The sequence below is a fragment of the Procambarus clarkii genome, chromosome 10, assembly GCF_040958095.1.
Source record: "Procambarus clarkii isolate CNS0578487 chromosome 10, FALCON_Pclarkii_2.0, whole genome shotgun sequence".
Taxonomy (NCBI): domain Eukaryota; kingdom Metazoa; phylum Arthropoda; class Malacostraca; order Decapoda; family Cambaridae; genus Procambarus; species Procambarus clarkii.
Genome location: NC_091159.1, coordinates 27,752,165 through 27,774,201, shown reverse-complemented (window position 1 = coordinate 27,774,201; position 22,037 = coordinate 27,752,165). Strand labels below are relative to the sequence as shown.

General features: G+C 36.8%; 1 protein-coding gene across 1 annotated transcript; it reads right to left on the bottom strand.

Moving 5' to 3' along the window:
- Positions 1 to 1,169: 1,169 nt before the first annotated feature.
- slmo (PRELI domain containing slowmo) lies at positions 1,170 to 21,373 on the bottom strand. Its single transcript, XM_045727048.2, has 5 exons — positions 21,214 to 21,373; positions 18,145 to 18,310; positions 17,237 to 17,323; positions 10,402 to 10,575; positions 1,170 to 4,512 (listed from the first exon to the last, which is right to left on the bottom strand). The coding sequence occupies exons 1-5, from the start codon at positions 21,243 to 21,245 to the stop codon at positions 4,225 to 4,227; spliced, it is 747 nt and encodes a 248-aa protein (XP_045583004.1). The 5' UTR covers positions 21,246 to 21,373; the 3' UTR covers positions 1,170 to 4,224.
- Positions 21,374 to 22,037: the final 664 nt, after the last annotated feature.

Genomic DNA, 22,037 nt, shown 5'->3' with positions numbered 1-22,037 from the left:
AAAGGAATAACCAAAACAAGCAAAAGGTCGGCAGGAAACAACAAGCAGATAGGAGAAGAGGGGGGGGGGGGGGAAGAAAAACAAAACAGAAGGAAAAGGAAAAGTCGTTCAGCACAATTAGAGAGAACAGCAGCAGGAGCACAAGGCCACAAGAGGACAGAGGACTGTCCCAAGGAGCATCACAGCCGGCAGCCGCCCACTAAGCCCCTCACGGCATCGAGCTGAACTGGGAGGGGGGGTATGTCTTTGAGGAAGAGTTCTCCATGCCTGGATGCAATAATCCAGGTAGGGGTACGCCAGACTTAACAGCTGAACGACGGCTACTACTACTTTTTTAAAATGAGCGTAACATTAGCATATTTCCAATCCAGAGAAACTATCCCAGGGTCCAGGGATTTTCTGAAAAGGAGTTTCAGTGGTATGCATAGTGTATTTACCAGTTCCTTTACGACTTTGGATTGAAGTCCATCCACACCTAGGGCTGTTAATTCTTAGTTGGTCAATGCTCTTCCTGATTGTGTCGCATGTAATGGGTAAATCCCTTAATTCTCTTCACCTCCTTCAAACATTTGTGGGTGATGGGCATGTCGTTCCGTCTTTCTAGTAAACATTGATGTAAACATTCAATGTTTGCTGCCCTTATATCACCCAACATTACTTACCGTCATTTCTTAGGGGTCCTACAGAGTCCATTACTTCAGGTGATGAGATAATCACCACAGGGGCCTTTAGGCTCAACCTCGCCAAGAGAGTTGGGATAGTCAAAAATACAGCCACGTCTGGGCCCATCTTAACCAAGGTCACAGATCCCAATCTTCCGTCGCTGTTGGACATGGGACTGGTTGCCCACCCCACGACCTTTTTGAGTGTTTTCAATTACCATGCATCATTGTTTCAAAAGTTTAGGATCCGAAAGATCCCAGCTACCTGGGCAGCAAGAGGGGCCAAGCACTTGTCAGTGCAGGAAGGAGCATGTAATTCCTAGCAGTGCCCCCGCCCCTTTATAAAGGTTTAAGTCCTACAGCTTCACATTCTCGTACACTGCTGCAAAGATGTCTCGCCCCTTCTAGCCCAAGCCTGAACAGTTACAGGCCCACACTACAGTAGCTGTATCACCAACTCCCTAGTTTGGTGGAGTGAGATGAAACAAAGGTAATAAATAAAACAAGTTTACAGTGCTGCAGTATTCATTGTTGACATCTGTTTATTAAGAAGCAAAATTATTCTCAATAATAAAATAAATACTATACAACATAACTTGCACAGATAAAACTACTCAACAAATTGGATCTGCAGCATAGGTGAAGTTATACTGTATTTGGCTTTAAATTCTCAATACTGATGTACTTCCTTGAGTTCGTGTACAAAGTCTTTTGTTATAATTTACTAGTATCATACACCATAAAATACACATTTCAACATGCATTAGACAAAAAACATTGCATTTACCTCAAGGTTATACCATAGTTTACCTGTTTGCTCTTAAATGCTGTGCCCTCGTGGGAATGCCTCACCTTGACGGAAAAGCCACATGCAGAATCACAATAAATTTAAAATGCCCTTAAGTGCCAGACTCTTGAAGCATCTAAAACATTTGCAAATAGTTCTACATGTTAATTAGGCTGCAATAAAGGTGAAAAAATTACATGCTCATGTCATTCACTAGTCAATAATTTCATAAATTACTCGTCGTTTTAAACAAATCTTCCTAAAGTAATCTCAAGAATCTACACAAGATACGAGTATTGTTTTGAACTCCTCAGAACCTAAAACATGAAAGAAATAACATAAAACATGAAAAACTGCTAAAATATTGCATTGAATGTCTTAAGGTAATGAGCCAAAATGAATAGAGAAGTTCAATACATAGTTATATCAAGTCTTGCAGCTACAGTGTTTGTATTAGATTTAAAAACTCCAACCAAAGTGCAATCTAACGAGCATGACTTCTAGTGCAATTTTTATCAATTCTTTATGCTCTGCTCCCCCAAAATTAGGTTAAGACTGAAAGAGAATATCAACTGAAAACTATAAAAAATACATACACAATGTGTGTGTGTGTGTGTGTTCTGTAAACTCTAAAAAATACATACACAGTGTGTGTGTGTGTGTGTGTGTGTGTGTGTGTGTGTGTGTGTGTGTGTGTGTGTTCGTTCTGTAAACTCTAGCACAATGTAATAAAATTAATAAAAATCATCATTTACAAAAAAAAAAAAGGAATAAGGGTGGTAGAAGAAAATATTAAAATATTCTCGTATCTGAATATTCTTTATTCTCTTCTCTAGAATATGAATAAGAATATGGGACCCTACAATTGCACCAGTGGTGATACACACACACACACAACGATTGATATTATATATACATTATATATACATATATGTGTGTGTGTGTGTGTGTGTGTGTGTGTGTGTGTGTGTGTGTGTGTGTGTGTGTGTGTGTTATATATAGACACACACACACACACAACAATGATCAAAAAACACCGATTCAAGTATGCAGAAAAGCCACATGTGAAAAAGAGAGAAGGCTTAACGCATTTTTGGCTACATCGCCTTTATCAGAGCAAAGTAGAATGACATTCTACTTTGCTCTGATGAAGGCGATGTAGCCGAAAATGCGTTAAGCCTTCTCTCTTTTTCACATGTGGTTTTTCCGCATACTTGAATCTGTGTTTTTTTTATCATTGTTGCGCGCGTGCGTGCGTGCGTGCATGTGTGTGCGTGCACACGCGCACACACACACTGGTACCTTGGTTTACAAATGCCCCTCTTTACGAACTTTTCGGGTTACGAGCCCGATTTCTTCGGAAATTTTAATCGGGTTACGAACTTTACCTCAGGATACCAGTTTGTTGATACGCATATGGCCGATCTAGCGCGTAGTGGCACGGCGATCATGCCTCAGTTTTCCAGTGCCTCCCGCCTAAATTCTTTGCAAGGATTTACATTTTTTTTTCAGATTTTTGGCTATTTGAACATAAAAGTTGTTATTATATATATCTCATCATGGGTCCCAAGCCAGTGGTAAGGTTCAAGGCAAGAAAACATACGTGAGAATTGCACACAGACATCACAATAGCGTGATGCATCAATGAACAAATCCACAAGGGTCGTGACGAGGATTTGAATCTACGTCCGAGATCTTTCCAGACGCTTCCTTAATCGACTGAGCTACGACATGGTAAAAAGAGTTGAAACCAGAAGTTCTACTGGACTTACTTGGATCCTACAGCCTCTCCAAGTCACAAATCAGGATTTTACACAACTCCCCCACACACTCGAGCTATGTCAATAGGCTGTTCTACCTCTTCGCTCTTACTTCATTACACACAGAAATCACAATAGCGTGATGCATCACACTATTTGTGTATTTGTGGCCTTTGTGGATTTATTCATTGATGCAACAATGATGGATTAATTCATTTCCCATTATTTCTTATAGGGAAATTTGCTTTGGTTTATGAATTTTCGGGTTACAAATTGTATCCAGGAACGGATTAAATTTGTAAACCGAGGTACCCCTGTATATGTGTGTGTGTGTGTATGAATGTGTGTATGTATTTGTATGTGTGTGTATGTGTATATACACACGGTACAATTTTTAAGGGATTAAAGAGTTATGTTATACATGAGAGTGCAGATTACTTCCACACATGGATGGACCCTGAGAGAATATGAAGCATCTCACCTGGAATCTTGGCCTCACACCACAATACAATAATCTCTCCAGTACAACAAGGCTGCACTCACACCCTTCCTCTCCAATGCAAGCTTGTCATTTACAACCAAAATATCATGGCAACAAGTACAGTAACAGAACACAATAAACCAATGATTTTTTTCTAACCTCAACTTCCCCCCTACCCTCATATTTAAATTACACTTTACAACTAAGACTTTCCAGTAATGGGTATACTAAAAGAAATCTTCAACATGAAGAAAACCCATTTGTTACTGGGTGCATTAGTCAAAAGAATTTAGTTGATAGATTACAAAATTGTTTTGTATAATGAGCATTTTATTACCATACAGGTTTAAATTGCAAAAATACACCATAAAATGTTATTCAATATTTGTTAAAAAAAAAAAAAAAAACTGTACTGTTCCATACAACTATTACATATACAGGTACATCTTATTTATTACCTCTTCTTTTTCTTTTGTTATCTGAACCAGAAATTGTTAAACTACAATTGAAATAAATCCTAGATACTTCTTGCTATCATATTCTTGGCATGGATTCTGCTGGTTGAGTGAAACTATCAATTCCCTTCTTTGCTGCAAATGATAAGTCATCAATTGATTTCTTAGCAACATCTGAAAATTCATCAACAGATTTCTTTGCCACTAAAGAAATATCATCAACAGAACGAAGCGCCGATTCTGTGATTTCTCCAATAGAACGTTTGGTATTAGAGAGTATTTCATTTGTACTACGCTTGTATGTGAACATCAGCTCCTCGACCTCTCTGTTTATTTTGGAGATCACAAATTCCATTGCATCACGACCCTGTAAAAGAAATATCTACTAATATATACATACATTGATTAAAGTTGTCCGAATTTTCCCTCTTGATAAATTTTATTAACATTCTTTTCTCACATTCATGTTATTAGTACAAATACAAGGCAAATAACAGTCTGCATGTAACTAATAGCCAGCATGGGAATTTGGGGAGGCAAATATAAATTTTTTGTTTAAGTCTTCAACTCCAATTCTAGTTCTAATGTCCTGTGCATGTTGCATAATTTACACAATTTTGAATATATTTTTAAAAAATTAAACCACACAAATACTATGGCAGAAAAAGATTCAACGGGTATAAACATAGAAAATTACACATACATGTACAGATTCATCTAGAGTACATAGCACACATGCACGTGCACACACAAAGTTCAAGCTGGGCTAAAATTCAACCCAAGTAAAATGTAAGGTAATGAAACTCGGCAGAGGAAATAGGCCAGACACAGGATACCGAATGGGAGAAGAAGTCCTTCGTGAAACGGTCAAAGATCTAGCAGGAGATATGCCAAACCTGTCTCCTGAAGCCCACATCAAAAGAACAATATCAGTGGTGTATGTGAAGCTGGCTAACATCAGAACTGCCTTCAGAAACCTGTGTAAGGAATCCTTCAGAACCTTGTATACCACATAAATAAGGCCAATCCAAGAGTATGCAGCCTCAGCATGGAGCCCGTTACCTTGTCAAACACAAGACGGAGCTAGAAAAAGTTCAGAGGAATGCCACTAGGCTAGTCCCAGAACTAAGAGGCATGAGTTATGAGGAAAGGCTACGTGAACTGCACCTCACATCACTGGAAGACAGAAGAGTTCGGGGAGACATGATCGCCACATACAAAATTCTCAGGAAAACTGACAGGGTAGACAAGGATGGATTATTTAACATGGGTGGTTGTCACGAGAATCTCTCAAGGAAAAGAGATTGACCCTATTCCACAACATGTCTGCATATTCAACAACAACATGTTCTTAGGAGCCGTGTCTAGATGAGCCCGATACCACCCTACCTCCTCCAGTACCCGTCAGACCAACGCACCTGGTGTCTGGGAGCACACGCCACATGCCGGTTAACATGCACCTTGATAGTTTGTCTGCTGGCTGGCAATTATCTGCACACTAGTGCTACCTACACGGGCTCACCCGTGTGTATATAGAAGCCAGCCAACCTCCACTAAGCACACCATCTGGTCACCACTTGGTCCGGGAGACATCTCCCGTCACGCAGGGTGCAGTCGCGCCTCCACAGATCTCCAGTATCAGCTCTTGATACTGGTAATGGCTCAAAAGGGCCACCACTTACGAGCTATTCATGCCCGTGCCACCTTTTAGGTGGCTTCATCTTCATCAATCAATTCAATCTGTTTAAATCACGGAAGACATCTTCCGTCACGCAGGGTGCAGTCGCACCTCCACAGATCTCCAGTATCATCTATTGATACTGGTGATGGCTCAAAAGGGCCACCACTTACGGGCTATTCATGCCCGTGCCACCTTTTGGGTGGCTTAATCTTCATCATCATCCACTAAGCAGAATACTCTCAGTGCTCATACGTGTTGAACCTGCTTCCACACTACCCTGTGTGGTGGTAGATTTATGCAGTTTTGTACATAGTTTTCAAGCACCACTTATTTTGATCTTTAACATAACATTAACTTGTTTGTTTGCTTTTCATTTTTGCACTGTGTTATTAAGCCAAGTCATAGAGGAACTATTTTTATTTATTATAAATTGTCAGTTATTTTTTGTCATAGAAAAGTATTTAAATTTTTATTCTTTGTACTTTATCCAACAGCTACCACACTGTGAAGAGTTCTACATAGCAGTTTTATTTACTTTGTTTTTACTTTTTTTTTGTTTAATGTGATTTGCATGCCATCTGTCCTAATAGCCACTGCTCTATTAGTCATTTTACCGTGAAATTAAAATGGGGGCCTGTCCAGGAGCTCCGGAGTCTGCAAGGATGGTACACACACAAAGGGACAAGGGTGGAAGTTGAGTACCTAAGTGAGCCACAGAGACATCAGAAAGAATTTTTTCAGTGTCAGTAGTAAGTAAATGGAATACATTAGGAAGTGATGATGAGGAGGCTGACTCCATACACAGTTTCAAATGTAGATATGATAAGAGCTTGAGAAGCTCAGGAATCTGTACACCAGTATATTGAAGGTTGAGAGGTGGGACCAATGAGCCAAAGCTCAATCCCCGCAAACACAACTAGGTGAGTACACACACACACACCAAAGCCAAAGATGTGTGGCCGAAGCTTTCAGTATGTGCATAATCTACCCAATGACTTCAGTTATCATTAGGCCAACATTAAAAATAATATGCAATTCATATTTAAGAATTCAGACTGTTGTACACTCTTGAAAGAATATTTAAATTACACAAAAGAAGCAGGAACACATGGAGAAAGTAAAGATGCACACAGTTACAGTAAAGAGAAATCAGGAGGGTATGATGACACTCTTCAATAAGAGTACACGTGTACAGTAATTTTATTTTAGGGTTAGGTCAGATTGTTTAAGCTGCTAAAATCAGCACATTTTATATTTATTTTCATGTAAAATATGCACAAAATTAAAGCTGTTAATTTGTGTTTTTTTGGATGTGTATAATACTGTAGCTTTGTACTGATCTGACTTGATTTAATCTGAGGGTGTTAAAATTTTTTATTCATGAAACTGATATATCCGTTTCATGAATAAAAAATTTTAACACCCTCAGATTAAATCAAGTCAGATATATATATATATATATATATATATATATATATATATATATATATATATATATATATATATATATATATATATATATATATATATATATATATATATATATATATATATATATATATATATATATATATATATATATATATATATATATATATATATATATATATATATATATATATATATATATATATATATATATATATATATATATATATATATATATATATATATATATATATATATATATATATATATATATATATATATATATATATATATATATATATATATATATATATATATATATATATATATATATATATATATATATATATATATATATATATATATATATATATATATATATATATATATATATATATATATATATATATATATATATATATATATATATATATATATATATATATATATATATATATATATATATATATATATATATATATATATATATATATATATATATATATATATATATATATATATATATATATATATATATATATATATGTCGTACCTAGTAGCCAGAATGCACTTTTTGGCCTACTATGCAAGGCCCGATTTGCCTAATAAGCCAAGTTTTCCTGAATTAATATATTTTCTCTAATTTTTTTCTTATAAAATGATAAAGCTACCCATTTCATTATGTATGAGGTCAATTTTTTTTTATTGGAGATAAAATTAACGTAGATATATGACCGAACCTAACCAACCCTACCTAACCTAACCTAACCTATCTCTATAGGTTAGGTTTGGTTAGGTAGCCGAAAAAGATAGGTTAGGTTAGGTTAGGTAGGTTAGGTAGTCGAAAAACAATTAGTTCATGAAAACTTGGCTTATTAGGCAAATCGGGCCTTGCATAGTAGGCTGAGAAATGCGTTCTGGCTACTAGGTACGACATATATATATATATATATATATATATATATATATATATATGTCGTACCTAGTAGCCAGAACGCACTTCTCAGCCTACTATGCAAGGCCCGATTTGCCTAATAAGCCAAGTTTTCATGAATTACTTGTTTTTCGACTACCTAACCTACCTAACCTAACCTAACCTAACTTTTTTCGGCTACCTAACCTAACCTATAAAGATAGGTTAGGTTAGGTTAGGTAGGGTTGGTTAGGTTCGGTCATATATCTACGTTAATTTTAACTCCAATGAAAAAAAATTGACCTCATACATAATGAAATGGCTAGCTTTATCATTTCATAAGAAAAAAATTAGAGAAAATATTTTAATTCAGGAAAACTTGGCTTATTAGGCAAATTGGGCCATGCATAGTAGGCTGAGAAGTGCGTTCTGGCTACTAGGTACGACATATATATATATATATATATATATATATATATATATATATATATATATATATGTCGTACCTAATAGCCAGAACGCACTTCTCAGCCTACTACTCAAGGCCCGATTTGCCTAATAAGCCAAGTTTTCATGAATTAATGTTTTTTCGTCTACCTAACCTAACCTAGCTTTTTTTGGCTACCTAACCTAACCTTACCTATAAATATAGGTTAGGTTAGGTAGGGCTGGTTAGGTTCGGTCATGTATCTACGTTAATTTTAACTCCAATAAAAAAAATTGACCTCATACATAGAGAAAAGGGTTGCTTTATCATTTCATAAGAAAAAAATTATAGCAAATATATTAATTCAGGAAAACTTGGCTTATTAGGCAAATCGGGCCTTGAATAGTAGGCTGAGAAGTGAGTTCTGGCTACTAGGTACGACATATATATATATATATATATATATATATATATATATATATATATATATATATATATATGTCGTACCTAGTAGCCAGAACGCACTTCTCAGCCTACTATGCAAGGCCCGATTTGACTAATAAGCCAAGTTTTCATGAATTAATTGTTTTTCGACTACCTAACCTACCTAACCTAACCTAACCTAACTTTTTCGGCTACCTAACCTAACCTAACCTATAAAGATAGGTTAGGTTAGGTTAGGTAGGGTTGGTTAGGTTCGGTCATATATCTACGTTAATTTTAACTCAAATAAAAAAAAATTGACCTCATACAAAATGAAATGGGTAGCTTTATCATTTCATAAGAAAAAAATTAGAGAAAATATATTAATTCAGGAAAACTTGGCTTATTAGGCAAATCGGGCCTTGCATAGTAGGCTGAGAAGTGCGTTCTGGCTAATAGGTACGACATATATATATATATATATATATATATATATATATATATATATATATATATATATATATATATATATATATATATATATATATTACACACACACACACACGTACACACACACACACACGTACACACACACACACATGTACACACACACACACACACACACGTACACACACACACACACGTACACACACACACACACGTACACACACACACACACACACGTACACACACACACACACGTACACACACACACACACGTACATACACACACACACACACGTACACACACGTACACACACACACACGTACACACACGTACACACACACACACGTACACACACACACACACACACACACACACACACACACACACACGTACACACACACGTACACACACACGTACACACACACACGTACACACACACACGTACACACACACACGTACACACACACACACACACACACACACACACACACACACACACACACACACACACACACACACACACACACACACACACACACACACTGTATAACTAATATATGGGGACATGAAAGTTAAATTAGATGTAGAAAAAAAAAAAAACACTAAGCACTTTTCAAAACTTTGTGTCACTTTGAATAGAGTCTGCCCCACATGATCCAAATTAGTGATCAATTGCTATAGCGCTAGAATTTGAACCAACGCTGCTCTAAATTCTTGTGAGCAGACTATCACAAGCCAGATCTAGCCAACAAATCAAAGCAAGCTGGAGCTTACTGAATAGTAGTTTTCATGCCTAGTGCTTTGGAATATACAGGATTAAATTCTCGTTGGTCTTGATTATTAAAAATGTTTTTTACATGTGCAGATATGCACGCCAAAATATGTCCAAGTGCATATAAAGAGTACCGTATATACGAGATACATTTCATGACTCACCTTGAAGGAGTTTGAAGAAATGCTATTCAAGAGATAGTTCTCCATGTAGGAGGTGAGCGGCACCCCTTTCACAGTAATAATGGTCTCTTGCCTTAGGATAGTCTTTTCATCGTCGGTGGGATCGGGGGAGTATATCATGCGTTCGTCCATGCTTACAGTGCTAGAAAATGTTAGCTGTAGAATGTAAAACAAGAATTCAATATCAGCATTATTATAATGACATATCAAGGGTTCACCACAACCATGAGGCGATACCAGAACAATGAATTAAGGCGGCTCAATCAACTTTACTCTTGAACATGGTTTTCAGATTGATCATTTTTATATTTAGATTTAAAACATGAGCATGGTTAATCAAACCTTAGGAAAAAAAAGAATTCAATTCAAAAATTTTACAAATGTTGCTGCATAGTCATGTTTTTTTGTTATCATTGGGAAGCTCAGAGTTCTATAATAGTGAAAACCAAAAAAGTTCAAATTTGTTTCCCAATAATAAAAAACTACAAAAAATCTCATTTACAAAAAAAAAAAAAATGAAAAAAAGCCCTTTCAGTATTTTAAAACCACCTGAGCTCTATATTCCGCTCCAAATTTCATAAAAATTAACAACTTTACAATCTAAAAATAAAAAAATTTAGTCATGAGATTTTAATTTTCCCACCAAGAAAACAGCATCATAAATCCTAAACAAAGCTTTAATTATACGACTTAATTTACATATGCTTTCCCATGACATATGTAATTAATTATTTTTTAAGTTTAATAGAAAAAATACTTGTTCCTAGCTTGCCATTATTGCCAAATATTTTTAGCAGCTATGTGACTTAAAAGAAAAAAATTACTTAGTAGTTGGCTGACTTCTTTCAAATAAAACTCAATGTGTGGTTAATCATCTATGCTATTTAATGCCATTAATAAACTGACAAAAATAGCCAAAATATTATTTGAGTCCCTTAAGCATACCTACACATTAATTGGGTTTGATAATACAGGTACTGTAATTGCAATTTGTGACACCCTATTATTCAGTGGAAATATACACATTAAAACATCGTAGAAGCTGCTGTAAACAGCTTATCACTATAACATGAGAAAAGTAACATCGCTGAAAGTGTTACGAAACAATACCGAGTATAAAAATACTCTTAATAAGATAAGGAAAAATTCAAGAACTAAATACACAACAGATTCTACTGAAATAGACCCAGAATTCTTGTGGGGAAAGATTTAGTGTTATAAATGTAAGATATACCGAATACAAAAATACGAAAAGAGCACTCTGCTAAAGGCCCAATAGCCTGTGAGGGATTGTACCTCCTATTTAGGCCTAGCCACATCCAATCATATATTGTATATCTAACCAACACTTGAAGCAACACAGATATACCACCTATTCCAGAATTGTGGAGACACATCTCTAAGGTATTTTGTATTTACCCAGGCATTTGACACTAAACTTATTCAGTTTGTACCCACAATGACATATTACATTTTGTCTTGATATACTTAGCACAATATAAATATTCTACTTGTTATTCCCCTTCATCCATTTGTATACTTCAATCATGCCCCATGTCATTCTAGAGAATGTAAATTCTCTCTATATATAAAGGCAGCTCTCTCATTCCCAAGACTAACTTTTGTTAACCTTGTCAGTAAATATTCAAGGGAAATTATGGCCATTTTATAGTATGGTGCCCAAAACTGAACAGCATAATCTAAACGGGGCTTAATAAGGGCAACAATGGTTTTAGATTCCTATTAAGCTCAACTTCCAGATCTTTGTTTTATTCAGATTTAGCAACTTCAACACTGTTAAAGCTGATGTTTGGTAACTATCAACATTTCCCAGGTTCAGAACATAATATCACAGCATTACACAGCATCTGGCAATCTTTCCTACTGTTAAGTCAAAAGTGGTCTCATAATGATCTTGAGTTTTCATCTGAATATTTCCCACCCTATTTTAGTGTCAACAGCATTGTTTCAAATTTGATTAATCCTGTGCCTGTCATATATAATGATAAACAACAGGTTAAAACCAAAGACAGAGCACTCCACTAACAACAGCTTCCCACTCTGACTGGGCACTAATGAAGCTGACAGCATTTCCTTTGAAACACCTATGATCTTGAAATTTTAAAAAACAAATGATGAAATTTATGTTTACAGTTAAACACAAATATGTTTTGATCACTGACAATACTTGCAACATTTTGCAGACATTTTCAAAACAAAAAATGCCCTCACCCTTATACATATTAAATAGAGAAGTACATAAACAGTACTGTACATTATACAAACATATAATGCATGTTTATGTGTAATTACCTAAGTAAAGTTACAAAATGAGAGCTATGCTCGTGGGTCACTGATTACCTATTACTAATGGGCTTGATGCATGTGCGTCTTGGGCCAGAATGAAGGTTGAAAATACAGGAAAGAAATGAGTAATGTTAGTGTATAAAATGCACCTGGAGGAGCTGTTGCTTGTATGCATATCAGCCCCTTAATGTATGAAATAAGGGGACAGAGGCTACCATTGCTCATTTAGGACCACAATGTTTGTGTAAAATTACTGCAATGGCATTAGAATTATGATTATTTGTTTAGTTATTATTTTTAGTTAAGCTAATGTTGGTCACAAAATAAGCATATTTGTTAAAGGCTTAAGATATATGAGCACACGAGTCTGATCATAAAACTTACTATCACCTGTGCAATGATAGACTTTGCCAAATAGCAATATAATTCTTACATTTCAGAGAGATCTATACATTCAACCATCAATGAAATATCTAGCATCAATTAAACTTTAAATTGTTTCTTAATAGTGTAAGCTCATAAGCTGAAGATGATTTGTGACAATTTTGTTTCATATGGACCAATATCAAGAGCCACTGCATTAAACTGTACAAAATGTTAAGCTATGCTACAGAAATTATAACCAGCTACAGATAGCTGGTTATAGAGGACAACACAACTGATGTGAGCACAGGCCAATACAAACTACAGTATTTACATTTAATAATTGATTAATACTGTACTAACAGCTGAACTGTTATAAACCACTTATAACTCAAAACTTATCATGCCACTTATAATGAACTTCAGTAATTTCAAGATGAGCTAATAAAAATATATAGAATATAGTGAGTCCAAGAGACTGTGCTAGACAGTTTTCAACTCACAAGCTTCCTGTAATATTTTGATTTTTGACTCTTGCCTGCTTGCATCTCTACATGTGGCAGAAGTCATCATATTGGGTTGGCATTATGTGGCCATCACCCCATCTACACAATCTCGGCCAAACTTCCCAGTCGTCCTGTGGTCCTGTCTAACAGTGAGAGGAACACAAGGTGGGCAAAGGCATGGTCATCATTGCTGGGTGGATGGGGTTCAACTTATCCTGATTAAGATTTAGGGAGTCTTAACATGTGTAGTTTCACGAAAGAAAGGTATCAAGCTACTTTTCACTCTTACTTCAAGTAGTTAAGACTGCCCGACAATCACAACACAGGTATCTGCTAATATGCATACAGTAATAAAGATATTCAGCCAATACTGTACTGTAGCTTTATAGTCTTGATAATGTATACATTTTGTAGTTATTGTGTATGATACACCAAGCTTCTTTAAGTTAATCCTGCAGGTGAGGTCAACCCTCATTTCTGGAGATTGTTATAACTTACAAATCTTGGATTTTGCTTAAATTATACTACATTGTTATAAGGTTCATATATCAGTAAGGGTTCCTACACAAGAAACATCATCTTCATATGATGAAACGGTTATTACCTCTCATATCTACTATGTTATCTTCAAAAGACTATTCCATTTGGGAACTCTCTTATCTTGCGTGTAGCCTAGTGGACTCATGCATTTCAATGTTGTAATTATGTAAAATTTTTAAGACAAATTTAAACAATTTACTGAAGAATTCCACAAGATGAATTAGATATCACATTGCAAGTTATTTATTCTTTTTACAGAATAAGTAAAAATAAAAGCAAAGTTGCCCAACATTTAAATGAATATCAGCAAGTTGTGTACTGTACTCTAAAAGAAATCTTGACAGATGCTTTTTGAGGAAAGACCCAAGTTATCAGGAAAAACTGGTTAGTATGTTCCACAAAATGACTAGAGGAAAGAACCATTAAAAAGCACCATGCTCTAATACAAATTTAACAATACACAGCCAATACTGATTTACAGGTACAATAAACTGTGGTGCATTTATAGCTATGCAGTCTGAACACCTGAGATAACAAAATTACTTTTAGTGATTGGTTGACAAAAAATGATCAGATGGGGTGTCAAAGAAATTGTCTGTTCATGATTCCCTTACCCGACTGAATATTCGCAATGACACCATAGCCCACACCATGCATGGTGATTTCTAGCAGCAAGAATCAATAATGGCTCGCCAAGTGCTTCAGAAAGCAGCATAAAGGAATGAAGGAAGAGGAAGCATTTAAATGCCATGTTGAAAAAAAAGCATGAAGGGTTAGAGAGAAGAGTTTTCTAGGAAAACTTCCCTTAATGGGAAGCTCTCAGAAGAGAGTATATGGCATTGGGACTATAAACTGATCAGTAGAATAATGTTAAAGCAAGAACCTCATTGCTCTCGGCGCTGACTAGGGTGAGGCGCCACAGCCACATTGCCATTGTACAATAGATTTCTACAGCTTAAATTATCAAGCAAAACTGCCTAATCTAATAATTTTGTATAATTTCCCCTAAAGTTACATGAAAGCTATCTAATGTTTCTGAATCTCAACCAAATATTAATACCAGAACTGTACAGGACTTTATTGAACCTTATACTTGACTGCGATTCGAACTAAAATGGTTCTGAACCTTCATGGTACATCTAATTTTTATTAGTGCAATGATAGAAAATATACACTTGTACATTTTCATACCAGATTCAAATGAAAAGGCCATTTTTAATAAAGAAATCATCTTTCAGGCTTTCTAATTTATCAAATTTCCCAAAGAAGTAGGTTCCACTCAAATGAGACTCCACTAATGAAATCAGACCTCATTTAACTCTCAAACAAAAAATAAAATCAGAGATTTTGTCTTATATTTTATAAAATATGCCTCATAAGTGATCAGCTCTGGCTTATAGTCTATCAAGTGTTCTGTAATGTCATACTGGATCTAATGACCAGTATCAAGACCTGTCAAAGCTACTCATATTAAGTTAGGGTAATCTGAAAGAGTATGACAGTGAAGCAAGTTATTTATAATTGCTTTGTCCACACCCATAATACATCTAGATATGACACTTTACTCCAGTGTTCATTGCCATTACTTATTTTAATTGTTAAACAAGAAATCCGTGGAGTGAGAAATGCCTTAAAGATTACAAGAATATGCAGTATCAGTTGATAAATAGAAGATAAAAACTGGGAGCCAGACAGGCCCGAGTAATGATTATGAAATAATAAAGCGGGAAACTCGCAACAGTTACACAACACAGCCTTAGATGTTCTGTTTACTTCACCCTATATATTTATCACATGGCTCATTATGTTGAAAACACCAAGTCCCCAGTATCTGGCCACCACAGCCAAAACACCTATTTTATCTACACAATAGAACAATCTATAATCTCTAAGCCATTGGATAGAATATAAATATGTTAAAACTTTTCAAATATACTCTAATAGCATGAAACTTGAGTGGAATCAAATATGAAACGGCATACAAATTAGAACATATGCTATATGTTTTTTACTTTGAAAGGAACATATACCTTTACTATACGTTACTTATTAAAACCTTAATTTTTACCATTAAATGTATGAGGTAACATTTTAACTTGTTTTTAGGCATATGTACAATCTAATCAGGCAGAGGGTTACCTGCCAGGCGGGGAAGGAGGACAGCAGCTGATTTTACCAAACAGTACATGGGGTAAGGTGAAGGGTCGGGCAGAAAATTATTTGTCAGTTCCACCAGGTTGGGGATGGGGCGGTTTTAAGGGCGGGCTCAGGCTTGCTCGCCCCTGGCAGGGGCGAGTCTGCCACTGTGCAAAGATGGGTTATTTAGCAGATACATCATGCCATATCTTTCTAAATGGGATCACATTTTCTATATAAACCATACACATACACTGCCCATTATTTATGTGCCCTATTCATTAAAGTACAAATCTTTCCTATAAACACTAAATCCTGTTGTTGATCAATGGAGATAGCATGAAGCAAATTACTACAGTACAAATAACCTGACACTGGATTATAGTGTAGATAAATGCAGCATTATATGTGGTTTAGTGATACAGTATTATTATTAATATTCTGTCAGTACTCATGATTGTTATATTACAAACATCCTGCATGTGTTTATCCGATACTCGTAATGGGGAAATTCCATGAAAATTATGTGCCAACAATATACCTATTTGGCCATGTATTGTATATTCAATATGAGGTCAGATACCCGATTTGTGACACGTTTCACCAACTGACGAAAGTTTTATAATAACTACTGTATATGGGTATCATACAGGCTGCGAGCAGCCACGTCCAACAGCCTGGTTTACCAGTCCAGCAACGTGAAAGCCTAGTCGAAGATCGGGTCGCGGGGACGCTAAGCCCCAAAATCATCTCAATGTATTCAAGTTAACTATAATATACCATAGATTTTACCAATAACCTAATACTGTACTGGACCACATTTCTTTCTTATTCGTCTATTAAAAGAAATAACTTTCTTAAAAGTAGCTAAAAATGCATACCTTCAACTGCATAATACAATAGGTAAAAGATATTGGAATGTCAAAATCTTAAGAAAATGAATGTAACCCGAGTTTACAACTTACGTTTCTTGTTCTCATTGTCATAGTTTTGTTCTCTGGATTAACTTCTGAATGTTCATAACCATAACAAACCCGGTCAGCACCAAGAATCTGCAACAAGTTATGAAAGGTGAATCATACCCACAAATAAAGCCTCATTAATACAAGACGCATGCATCACATAAAAACAAAAACAAATAACCGAGTACATTGGACCCCTCTGCAGCACATAGTATCACCAGAAAAACAATGTGGAAGATCTACATGTTGGGAAATGTTTATAGTGGCCTTTTAAATTTATGGATGGTGAAATACTAAAGAAATTGTTATGTTTCGAATGCAGCTATTTAACCACTACACTGCGCAGAGCGCCTTGTGGCGCTGGATTATACAAGTGATATTTTTACATTCTTGCAAAGGCATTATCTTGCATAGCATTTCGGGCAAGTTGATCTACAGATTAGCTCAATTTATCCATTCTCTTTCCTCACACCATTAAAATTTGCCAACACATTGAAATGTCAAGTGTGTTTTCCAGAACACAGTACTGTACCACCAATAATTCCAAGTGAACCTATGGTGACTAACACTGTATGATACACTAGAAAACATTATCTACTGCAGATGAGGAGTCACAATAACATGGCTGAAAAATGTTGACCAAACCACACACACTAGAAAGTGAAGCGACGACGACGTTTCGGTCCGTCCTGGACCATTATCAAGTCGATTGCAACAATGATCCAGGACGGACCGAAATGTCATCGTCTCTTCCCTTGCTAGTGTGTGGTTTGGTCAACATTATCTACTGCATATTTCATATGGGAATTACAGTATTTGATTACAGAATGTATGGCACTGTATTTAATGATCCGGTTCCAAATTTTTAGCAAGTATATAATTTATTATACAGTACGTAACCTTAAACTTACATTCTGGGCCCATGACGGCAGGCCCCACCGAGAACTGATGAGTCTGTGAGAGTGTAACACACCATTCACAACTTGTCGCTCTACAACATCTGTGCCGACGACTGCTGGATTGTGAGGGTTTGGATATTTTCGCCATACTGCTTGTGTTACCGTTTCCCAAGGATGGCTGAAGAAAAATCGAATCAAATACTGTAAATACTTGCATAGTACAATGGACTTATAAACATCTTAAATAAGAAGATACAGTACTTATATTTTTTTTTAGCAAAGGGGCAGAGAACTTTCATCAAATCACTAAAACTACATAAATTGCATTCTCTCCCTTCTAAGGTGGAGTAAGTTACAGTGGGCAAGTCTTACTGAAAAAGATTTACTGTACTTACATCTTTTCTACCTTTGGAAAGTTTAAGAATATAATTAGCCTACACAAAGAATAATCACTTGCTCCCATGCTTTCATATATTCAACTTCTCTCACTTTCATAAAATCCTCAGTAAGTTCCATTAATTAACTCTGATGTCTTCACACTATTTCAAGCAGAAGTGTAGAAGTGTCTGATCGGAATGATATTTTTCAAACGAGCACCACAGAGCTTTGAGGTTACCTGAGATTAAGTAAAGAGGCATCTACAGGTACTAGAAAATAGCTAAGGCAGTGGAGAATCTATGGATACTAAGTGAAGGAGCTGAAACCCAACACTGGCCACTTACTGTGATATGTAGCAAGTCACAAAAAAAAAAAAAAAAAAAAAATACTGGAAAGTTGGAAGACAGCCAATGTAGTGCCAATATAACAGCAGACTGCTTATTAACTTACATCATTATATTTATTTATAAGGTACAATGGGTTATGAAGGTACTGTACATAAATTGGTGATTAAGTGATAGTCTTGCAAAGCCACTATGTAATAACACACAGCATGTCAGAAAACCTTTGATGCTGTAACCAATATTAAATGTAACCAATATGTAACCTTTGTTAAATTATCAATCAAGTTGTCAATGCTATCAAAGCTATCGATGTGCTTTAATATACCTACTACTATCATTTTTTTCTTGCAATGTACCTGTTAACATTTTAAAAATTTTGCTAGAATTTACCTACTTAAAATTATCTGTTAGATTAAGGACCTGCCTGAAACGCTACGCGTACTAGTGGCTTTACAAGAATGTAAACATGTACCCTCACAAACCCAATGTACCTTGTACATATATAAATAAATAAATACATGAGATTCATGCACAAGTTGGGGAAACAGGCAAACGTGACTGGTAAAGTGCTTTAATGGACAAGGGAGTATAAAAATCATTAAGAGATGTGGAGAGAAAGTTCTAAGCCTTTATCACTATATAATCACTGAGGGGATACTCCTTCCTTTCAATGGTTTTTGAACACCAAAATCATGATGAAAATGCCAGAAAACTACAAAACTTTAGGATGGCCTTGACAAACTGTAGGAATGGGCCAACGTGTGGCTACTTGTTTAGGAAAATTTATTTGTTAACATTCTGTATTAAAAATCCCAGGTAGGGTCCTCTAAGGGGTAGGGTCTCGGTAGTACAACAGTTGGGTTCGTTGTTGACTTGCAATCGAGAATTCCGGATTCGAATCCCGAACGGGACAGAAATGGTTAGGGCCATTTCCAATCACCTAATGCCCATGTTCACCTAGCAGCAAGTAGGTATCCAGAAGTTAGCTTGTTGTGGGGTTGCATTCTGGGGAAGGGGGGGGTAGGGTTAGTAATTCAGCCTGGGGGGGAACCTCAATTTAAGTTTAAGGTGTATAAATACACTGGCTACCTGTTCCTTGAAACAATGATTATTAAATTATTATAAATACGATAGCTGGGTTATATTAAGTGAAAGTTAGACATATACTGTACAGTATATAAATATGTTGGGAAATAATATGAACTTCACGTGGATCAAAAGCCTTCTAATGTTTCATTTTTCTTACGTTATTAGCTCAAGCAAAATAATGCGGCTGCATGCCGAGACAACAGACCTGACAAGGTATTAAATGGGAAAGGAAACCCACTAATAATAAAAGATTGAACATAGTTAGCAGTTAGCATTGTATCACACCACACCTGGTAGAGGCAGACTCCAAACACAGCTTCCAAATTTTATATGACATTGCCCGAGACTGGAACCTGTACACTAGTCAACTGAAGGTCGAGAGGCTGGACCAAGGAGCTAAACCTCATTCATTGCCCCCTCAAGCCTATTGGATAGGTTCTTTCATCTAATATCAACACCTGAGCCATCACCACCCAACGACGGGAGACATCTCCCGTCACGCAGGGTGCAGTCGCACCTCCACAGATCTCCAGTATCAGCTCTTGATACTGGTAATGGCTGAAAAGGGCCACCACTTACGGGCTATTCATGCCCGTGCCACCTTTTGGATGGCTTAATCTTCATCAATCAATCACCACCCAACACCTTAAGGAAGCCAGCAGTTGTTCTTGCAAGCGCTGCATCGATTGGCGAGGATGAGCCTGGCTCCCACCTGGCTATGACCACCCTCCATATATTAGTGAACACACGTGTAAACACCTGCCACAGGTGAGTGAGGCACACCCTCCCACACTGACACACACACAGGTGTATAAACTGTTAAACATGCGCTAATTATTCCTTCACCAAGACGACCACCACCAAGCCGGACAGTAAGAACACGACCACCGGGTATAACCTCACACCAATGGCATCACTTTACAAGTTCATTGATGAGAGGCAGAGTGAGAGGGGCGAGTAGTGAGGGGGTTTATCAGCACCTTGACTCACTACACCACTAAACACACTCAAGGCTGACCAGACCTTGACATGCTGGAGCACCCGGTGGCTCAACACTCCTGCATGCCTCTCCCCACCTGGTAATATCCTGCTGGACAGTGATTCATGCCAGGAATTGTTTCTTGTTGGCTGGTTGTTCCAGCGACCTGCCAGGTCGTCTGGGCTGGATTATTCCAGACGTGTTCCCAGTCGATCACAGCTGATGGCGGCGGCGGCGCCGGGGAGCTCCACCCCGCCCCTGGTAGTGCTCACGGTGCTCCTCTGCACTCACCTGAATACGTGTTCGGACGTCCAAATCTTCATTATTTTTTGTTGAGGTGTAAAGTACTTGAAATGCACAAAATAATTTAGGTTGGAGCTCAACAGGAATCAGTGAGGCCTGACGCGTGTAGCCGACAGCGGCGAGTTACGACGAGCACTGAGCGGCGGCGGCGGTGGCGGCCCTACGCAACACCACCACACCTGCCAACACCCGCCACATTCATCTTAAACATTAACCACAATCTTCTCTCTCTTTTATATCACTCACTTACTATACTCATGCATGCAGACATATACGATGTCGGTAACTTAATATGCTTCATTGACAACAAAGTTCATATCGTTGTTTTATGTTGAATTATAAATAATGGAGTGTGTGTGGCAAGGGACTCGTGACGTCACAGTGACGTCTTGGAGGTGCCTCTGGTCTAACACAAGAACTTGATTCCTTACTCAACCATTTGTCTGGCGTCTCCGAGAACCAGTCATTTTATCACATTCTGGGAGGGTGAGTCTCATGAGCGGTGTTGCCTGCGGCTGTTTTGTTATACACGTAGTAACTGTGCTGTATATCAGGAAGTGAGCGCAGTATTCTCACTGGCAATCAACGCGCATGCACCTCAGGCTCACATGCACCGTTTATTGAACGTTTTCATTCATTAACATTTACCTCAGCATATGCTATCCAGTGCATTAATTTACATACATGTATGTGTATTCGGAACTAATAGGCCTAGGCATGCATATTTATTTCCCGTTGTCAGAGGCAGGAAGCCTGCATACTTTTTTTTCCATTAACAAGCTTAGGTATACACAGCTATGTGCTGCTACCCT

What these genes read in the sequence shown, in the direction of transcription:
- slmo (XM_045727048.2), bottom strand. Translation starts at nt 21,245, where the DNA reads ATGAAGATTTGGACGTCCGAACACGTATTCAG. An exon ending in ACGTCCGAACACGTATTCAG is followed by an intron (nt 18,311 to 21,213) that starts GTGAGTGCAGAG and finishes ATTTTTCTTCAG; the next exon opens with CCATCCTTGGGAAACGGTAA. An exon ending in TGCCGTCATGGGCCCAGAAT is followed by an intron (nt 17,324 to 18,144) that starts GTAAGTTTAAGG and finishes AACTTGTTGCAG; the next exon opens with ATTCTTGGTGCTGACCGGGT.